This window comes from Tenrec ecaudatus, chromosome 8, assembly GCF_050624435.1.
Source record: "Tenrec ecaudatus isolate mTenEca1 chromosome 8, mTenEca1.hap1, whole genome shotgun sequence".
Classification (NCBI taxonomy): domain Eukaryota; kingdom Metazoa; phylum Chordata; class Mammalia; order Afrosoricida; family Tenrecidae; genus Tenrec; species Tenrec ecaudatus.
This window is the reverse complement of record NC_134537.1, coordinates 86,815,027-86,823,646: the sequence shown is the minus strand read 5'-3', so window position 1 is coordinate 86,823,646 and position 8,620 is coordinate 86,815,027. Positions and strand designations below refer to the sequence as shown.

General features: G+C 46.2%; 1 protein-coding gene across 1 annotated transcript; it reads right to left on the bottom strand.

The window, feature by feature from the left end:
* Positions 1–2,060: 2,060 nt before the first annotated feature.
* Positions 2,061–7,498, bottom strand: NEFL (neurofilament light chain). The gene is made up of 4 exons (XM_075556495.1): positions 6,369–7,498; positions 5,320–5,444; positions 4,570–4,901; positions 2,061–3,959 (listed from the first exon to the last, which is right to left on the bottom strand). The coding sequence occupies exons 1-4, from the start codon at positions 7,413–7,415 to the stop codon at positions 3,811–3,813; spliced, it is 1,653 nt and encodes a 550-aa protein (XP_075412610.1). The 5' UTR covers positions 7,416–7,498; the 3' UTR covers positions 2,061–3,810.
* Between the last annotated feature and the right edge of the window lie 1,122 nt (positions 7,499–8,620).

Below are 8,620 nucleotides of genomic sequence, written 5' to 3'. Positions count from 1 at the left end.
AATTTATAATTGATCAAGGATTCACGAGGGTGGGAGGGTGGGGAGGGAGGAAAAAAGAGAAGCTGATACCAAGGGCTCAAGTAGCAAGAAACTGTTTGAAAAGGATGGTGTCAACATATGCACAAATATGCTTGATACAATTGATGTATGGACAATTATAAGAGCTGTAAGAGCCCCCAATTAGATTATATATCATATATTATCTTATCATTTTTTATTATATAATCTTTTGGTTAGAAGCCCCTAATAAGAATATATAAAGATTAGTCAGGAACTTTAGGATTAGTGTTAATGAGAAGGGAACAACTCGAAAAAGAAGAGCGAATGGTTAAGCAAGTTGAAAAATACAATCAAGGTCACTAAATTGTACTTGTAGAAACTGTTGAGTTAATTTATCTTTTGCCGCGTATATTCTCAACAACAAAAACAAAATAAAAATATGTTCAAATGTAACTTACTAATTAAATAAGTCTCTCCTTGTGCTTTCATTGGGACAGGAACTATGCTAAGTGCTAGGGGCAAAGTGGTGAGCAACATTAAGTCTGAGTTCAGGTTGTAGAGCAAGAGGTGGATTTTTATCCAACAATCACACAAGTAGACGACAATTACAAGTGTCAAACAATCTCTAAAGTCAACATGGTTTTATGAACACAGAAATGTGACGCATTGATCAGAGAACAGTTTCCTACTGGGTTAACAATCGAGATAAATCCAAAGTCTCAGAAAGAATTAGCTGGGTAATGTTGCAGAAAGGTGGAAGCCACTGAGCACTCCCCACTAAAGGATCTGCAAAGACACGCTAGCCGGGAGAAGAGAAGAATAGAACATGAAAGCGAGGAGGAGGAGGAGGAGGAGGAGGAGGAGGAGGAGGAGGAGGAGGAGGAGGAGGGGGAGGGTACAGATGACATGAGGTCCACTCTATACAGGTCTTGAAGGTTTTATTTTCATACTAAAAAGAAATGAGAAGCTTGGTGAAGGTTGCGATCAGGAGGTTGGTATGGCCGGGATTTGCTATTTCATATACTAACCTACTGCAATGTGTTCTTTGAAGAAGACACCAGAAGGCACTGGTAATGGACAGATGTGGATAAATTAAAGACACGCAGGCAGTAAAGTTGATAGGACCTTGTGACAGATTAGAGGTGTTGGGGGAAGGAAAAGGGGTGATCTAATTTCATACCCAGGTGTTGGTTGACAGAACTAGACAACTGGGAAATGGTGCCGTTCACTGAGAGGGAATACAAGAAGAGGACTGGGAAACCCCGCCAGTCTGTGTGATCCAACGATGGTAAATAAGAACATCCAAGGGCAGAGCAGGGGGTTCAAACTCTAAGCCCCCCGTGTGCAGGGTGACGGATGACAGTGAGAGCCCAGAGTCTGTTTGGAGGCTCCCCTGTGGGATAAGCCTCCTATGAATTCCCTCTGGTCAAGGGTGTGAGTAGTCTTGCCATCAAGCAGTGTATTGGAAAGTGGACTGATGCAGATGTGATCCGGTTAAAAGTTCACACGTTATCTGTTCTCCCTTTTGACCAATTCTAAATTTGTTTTAACCATTTTCTGCCTTTTTTTCAGTGGAGCTTTTTCTGTTTTGTTATTATTTTTGTATGTTTTTCTTTATATGAAATCCAGGTTAGGCAAATCTCTAGATAGTAATGGAATTAATAGTTTCCAGGGTTATGACAGGGGAAGGTGGTGCATGGGGAGGGGAATGTTGGCCTAATAATGAGTACAGGAAAGAAGAAAATGGTCTACATCTGATTGTGGTAATACTCGCACAATTCTTTTTGAACAGGTTTAAACTACTGATCTTGAATCGGTTGAAACTATTGAATTATAGTGTGTGAATTTTAAGTCAGTAAAACTGTTAAAATGTGGAAAAGAGGACTGGAGTTTTGATGCTTAGGAGAAAAGGGGTCTGAGGGACCTGGCGGTAGAAGGAGGGTTAGAGGGAACAAGGATCCTGGTCAAAGGACCAAATACTGGAGGGCTGTTTTGTTGGTTTTTAAAGATTTCAAACCCAGTGAAGTTTAGCTTTTTAGTATTTTATTATGGCACACAGGAAGTGTATGGTACAATGTTCATAAATCCATCAAGCAATCCTTAAACCAACTGCTTCCATTTGGTTAAAATTCCTTTTACACTTAATTCACATTTGTCTGAGATTTAGCATGTGCATCAATTCCTACGTCTAAGGAACATAAATGTAAAAAGCGTGGTTTCTGAAGCATCTCCTGGTCTTTACACACTCAAGTCTTCACATTTCAACTCCCTGTCATTGTGACCAATCAAGAAATAGCTTGCCTATTGGCCTTTCTAGCTAGAAACCAGTCTCATGGAGGGATCGGGTAATTTTAAATGGAGACCACTTTGCAACCAGATTAAAACCATGAACTTTAAAGGCTGTCTGAAGAATAAATATTGAAATTACTGGACAAAGCAGTTGTTTGAGAACAGAAGCCCAACACCAGTCAATAATCTCATCTACATTCCACATTAAATGCAAGTACAAGAGCTTCCATACAGTGTGTGGACAGGGATGGTGAACGGGTGTGTTTGATACAATAAATGTCCAACCAATTAGAACTAACATCTGAGTATTTCCCAGTTAACACATGCAGAGCAATGCCAACGTGACATACAAGTATGTAATCTCCCCCCATAAGTGTCCAATAATTTTATTACCAGGTATCTGTAGTTTGAAAAATGATTTTTAATAAAAGGATGGCATTCAATGCTATATACTTGAGGCAACAGAATTAAGCTAAGAGCACATCGAATCGTGAGCTCAGGATGGCAGGCAAAGTATTTGCAGTAGCAAATAACCTTTTATTTTCTTACTTTCTCCTCCTCTAAGTGTATATTGATAAAATGGAGTTCCTTCTGGTTTATATTATTTGCTCAGGTTTCAACTTTTGCCCCATGGTAAAGATATCATTTTGAACACATATTTTAGTGACCAGTGTGTGAAATTTCTATTCTATACATATTGCATTATTACATGTGTTCAAATTACCTGCCTATCACAAAGTGTGTATTCATCATGTGATTTTAGATTTCCCTCTAAGAAAGCCATTTCCCAGCCTAAGGGAGTCCATTTTATGGAGCAAAACATTTACTCCTTATAAAAGAAAAAGCCAGAACAAACTCCAGACACTCCGTTAACTTAGGTTTTCAATTAGGAACTTTTAGAAGGGAGAGCTCTTGGGTGGTCATGACCCCACCGTATCACTTAAGATGACCAATTGAGGGGGGAAATGCATTGTAATTGTTAAATTTTTGAATTAAACTATTTAGAAGTCAATAGTCTGTTTGTACATGGCTTATACTGGTGCCTTCTTTAAGATATTTTAATTAAGTCAACAACCACAACAAGAAAGAATATGTCATTCAGTGTAACTTTATTTACTATTTATTGCACATAACTCGAGGTCTTTAATTTCTTACCACCAATGATTCAAAGGGCTATTTTTTCCCATGAAGTTTAACATGAACATTAATGAATTCATTTGTTTGCTTTTTATTGTAAACATCTGAGTTATTCACATTTGCCATAGATCCTGAACTCAGAAGCGTGTACCATGCACAGGCTGGCAGCAAGCCAGGAAGCCACTCTGCAAGCAAACGGATACTCTGCATAAGGAGAAAATTCATAGCACAACATTGAATGTCCAGCCTAAGTCATCTCAGAATTATACATATATTGGCTTCTTAATTCATATAGTATCTGGAACCCAATGGGTTGGTTGGTGACGGAGGTGACCTGACTTTGGGAGAATTATTTCTGAAATCATTACGGAAAGAAAGGGGGTTTCAATCTTTCTTCTTGGGTGCTTTCTCCTCCACAGCACCTTCTTCTTTTTTCTCTTCTTCCTCTTCAGCTTCTTTGGTTTCTTCTTCTCCTTCTCCTTCACCACCTTCTTCTTCCTCTTCCTTTGCATCTTCAGAGTCTTCCTTGGCAGCTTTAAAATAAAATTTATGAAATTCAAATGCAGGGCAAATGCAGTGCAAACGTTCCTGTTGGGTTTCCTGTGGTCTCTCCAACACAGAATGCTTACCAGAAGCCTTCAGGGGCCACTCTCCATACACAGGCATCACTCACCATGCTTAACAAGGACAAGTTGCCACTTGGGATATATTTAAATAAAATGAAATTACAACTAGGTTTGAAAAGGTCTACTCCTCTCAAACCTAACCTCAGTGTTTCATTTACGACATGTTCAGTATTCACTTCTGTTCTTTAGGGCCTCCAACTGCTGTGTTAAATGAATATTTAATATGAATAAAAGGGCAGCTAAGGGAGGTATTTAAGAATGTTTTTTATACTTAGCTTAATAGATGTTGTTTTAAAAAACAACATCTATTAAGCTAAGTAGAGATGAGTATCTCTGGAAAGACAGTCAATCTGACAAATCACCTCACTTAGAAACGATGCTTACTATTGAATAAATGAGGATGTTTACACTTTACAATTCTAATATCATATACGAATAAGGTTTGTTCGGCATAAACAACGTGTCCTTTCTCATCTCTCTCCTAACAAGCATCTGTGTGTGGTTTACACGGACATACCTTCCTCCTCTTCGGCTCCCTCCTCTTCCTCACCCTCTTCCTTCTCCTTCTCCTCCTCTTCCGCTTCTCCTTCAGAAGGGGGCTCGTCCTTGGCCTCCTCGGCTTTCGCTGCCTCAATGGTCTCCTCCACCTCAATCTGCTCTTCCTGCACGTGGCTGGTGTAATACGCTGGGAAGGAGCGGGCGGACATCAAGTAGGAGCTGGTCTGCAAACCACCGTAGGCAGATCGCCCGAAGACCTGGGAACTCTGGGAGTAGCCACTGGTTAGGCCACTGGTTATGTTTCCCACACTGGTGAAGCTAAGCCGGGTCTCCTCACCTTCCAGAAGTTTCCTGAAGAGGGGGTGGGGGTGGGGCAGTGAGGAGGAACAGATGAAAAGTGGGGTTAAAAATCATAAACCTAGGGACCGTTTGTAGTGGCAGCCCGAATGCCACTCCTAATAGCAAACGCAAGCTGTAGCAGGGTTGAGAGCCCTCAAAAGTGAGTGGCCGGGAATTTTGTGACTGAGACCTAGCAAAACAATGTACATACACATTGTGTGAGATTTAAAATGTAAAGTACAACTGAGAACTGGATTCAGGGTTAAATTCATATATATAATGAATATATTCTCAAAAGAAAACAAAAAGATGAACAATTCACAATGACTTCTAGGCTCAGGACTATTCTTGAAGGTTCCGTTTAACCTAGCTTGGGACAGACCTTCTTCCGGAGGTTTAATGGCTGCTTCTCTTGACCCTCTAGACGCACCTGTAAGCGGCAATCTCAATATCCAAAGCCATCTTCACGTTGAGGAGGTCCTGGTACTCTTTCAGGTACCGAGCCATTTCACTCTTCGTGCTTCTTAGCTCGTTTTCTAATTTGTTGATGGTGTCCTGCAGACAGACCACGAAAAGAAGGAATGATTACTCCTGGCACCAATCTTCCCCCGAGAGACTCCAATCAAACTCAATGAGCACACTTTTGATTTAAAACAAAAACCTCTCCTGGAGCAAGTACCTCAATTACCTGGTTTCATAAAAGGTGAAGAAAATGTTCCTTTGTAAAAAATTCCTAAATGTTAATGATCATCATAGAATCCCTACAAGAAGACTACACTAGTGTAGAATGTTTTTCCCCTCGTTTCCTGACCTTTAACTGATGATCACTGATTTGTCCAGCTCATATGCCAGAACAATGAATCTATTTCTTTATAAAATAATATAAATGAAAAAATCCTAGTAAGTAGTTTATTAAAAAATTATTTGCTGTAAAATGTTTCCTTTATCTATATTAGTTTCCCCTTTCCCCAGCAGATGTGATCTTTTTAAAACAAATGATTTACTGTGAATATCATTAGCTAATTACCTACTACAATTTTGACTGTACTCCTGTTTAGTGGTTGGTAAAACAAGTCATGCCGCTTGTTGATAGCTATTCTTTAGAACTAATGAGAGCTGGTCCTTGTTTGTGATTACAGCCCCCATCCTGCTGCACATCTACTGAGGGTTCCAGAACAAGTAGACTGCAGATGTCACTGCAGGCCAGGGGCAACGCCCAACTCCCACCTCTGCCCCGCCCCCACCCAACCACCTTGCAGGGCTTAGGTGCAGAATGCAGATTCAAGGGCACATCCTATCTTCCCAGACTGCAGTAGCGCCCCTCACCCCACCCTCCAGGTATCCCCTACTCCTTTCACACAGCCACGAAGGGTGTTTCACTCTGTTCTCCACTTTCTGGGTGCAACCCTCAACCCACCCAACCCGCACCCCATTCCGCACAAGGCCCCTCCCCCACTGTCTTTTGGACGGTACCAGTACCTGCATAGCACTAATGTCAGCGTTCTGTTTGTCCTCCAGCTCCTGCAGCTGCTTCTCCAGGGCTTCATTCATGCCGCGGCACGCTTCGATCTCCAGGGTCTTGGCCTTGAGCAGGCGTCGGCTCTCGGACACCTCGTCCTTGGCTGCGCGCACCGCGTCGGTGTTCTTGGCTGCGCTCTCGGTCAGCACGGTGAAGCGGCTCTTGAACCACTCCTCGGCGTTCTGCATGTTCTTGGCGGCCAGCTTCTCGTACTGCGCGCGGATGTCCTTGAGCGCGGCGGAGAGGTCGGGCTTGGTGGACACGTCCATCTCCACGGAGATCTGCGCGTACTGGATCTGCGCCTGCAGCTCGGCGATCTCCTCTTCGTGCACCTTCTTCAGAAAGGCGATCTCGTCCATCAGGCTGTCGATGCGCTTTTCGAGTTCCGCGCGGGCGAGGGCGGCCTCGTCGGCGCCTTTGCGCGCCTCCATCAGGCGGCCCTCGGCGTCCTCGCGGCTCAGCAGCTCCTCCTCGTAGCGCGCCTGCAGGGTGCGCAGAGTCTCCTCCAGCCCTTCGCGCTCGCCCTGCAGCGCCTGCTTCTCGTTGGTGGCGTCCTCGGCCGCCAGGCGCAGGTCGCGGATCTCCTGCTCGTACAGCGCGCGGAAGCGGGACGGCTCCGAGTGCTTCTGGCGCAGCACCAGCAGCTCGGCCTCCAGGACCTTGTTCTGCTGCTCCAGCTCGTGCACGCGCTCGATGAAGCTGGCGAAGCGGTCGTTGAGGTCCTGCAGCTGCGCCTTCTCCTGGGTGCGGATCGACTTGAGGTCGTTGCTGATGGCGGCCACCTGGCTCAGGTCGAGGCTCTCGAGACTGGGCATCAACGAGCCGGAGCTGGACGAGTAGCTGCGGCGCACGGACAGCGAGGAGGAGCCCGGCGCCGAGTAGCTGGAGTAAGCGGAGCGCGCGCTGCTGTAGCCGCTGCGCACGCCGGAGAGGTGCACCCGGGGCGTCTCCGCGTAGCGCCTCTTGTAGGAGCTCGCGTAGTACGGCTCGTAGCTGAAGGAACTCATGGCGGCGGGCGGCGGCCCTCGGCCTGGCGGCGGAGGTTGGGGCCTGGAAGGAAGGAAAAGGACGGGGGAGAGCAGGGAGCGGGGAGGATGGATGGCTGTGTGCAGCTCAGCGCCGGCCAGCCGCCCCTATTTATAGGCCGAAGCTCTCTGACGCAGCCGTGGGGGCGGCGCGGCGCGCGCTGCCGCAGCCCCGGGAGGAGGCTGCGCAAAAGGAGGCGCGGGGGCAGGGGCGGGGGCGGGGACGGCCCGCTGGGCAGCTGCGGCTCTCGCATCCTTTCCACAGTTTTCCTCCGAGGCCCTCTGCTTTCTTCACGACCCCAGCCCGCCTCACTCCTTTTCTTTTCCTCGTTTTCCACCCTACTTCCCCCTTGACCCCCCCCCCCCCATCACTGGGCTGCTCAGGGATCCCCACCCTAACCAAACTCACTGCCTTTGTGTCAATTCTGACTCAAGGCACTCCCACCTTAGGGACCCCTGAGACACCCTTCCTGGCAATTGGCCCCTTCCCCACCTTGCCCACTACCCCCACCCCTGGGTGTGCCAGATGACTGCGAAACGTCGCCAGGGCATTTGAGATTCAAGTGACAGTCTGAGGGTACAGGCAGATGGCACTTATGGAGGGAAGTTTTCACTTTATTTGTAGATTTTGCTGTGTTTGACCCTTTTTCTACTTTGGTTTGGTTTGGTTTGCCATGGTTTGGTTTGGTTTGGTTTGGTTTGGTTTGGTTTGGTTTGGTTTGCCATGGTTTGGTTTGGTTTGGTTTGCCATGGTTTGGTTTGGTTTGGTTTCTTTTAATGCGCTGCTTCTCAACACACTGCGGATTGAGCCCACACCCCCACACGCGGAACTGTAGCATCGAGGTGGTAAAAATCTTATTATTTCTGCACTCGGAGCAATTAATCAGCCAGTTCAGGGTTCCTAGATTTTCTCATTCCGTCCTTGGGGTTTGAAGGCACGGAAGGTGTTAGCAGGTTGATGCATGTCGGTGGCTGAGAGCGGGGACAGCGATTAAAACTACTGGAGCAGGAGAGCGCTTTGCAGAAGCTGCAGGGAGCTCTGCAGCGGGGAACTTGGGACTGCTCGCGCTGCCCTGGCTTCTGCACCAAGCTGAAATCCTGCTGAACACTACCTCCTTAATCACCGTACAGCCCGTTTCCCTGTTAGCCTCTGTGTAGCACCCAACCTGAAGATTTCAATGCCCACG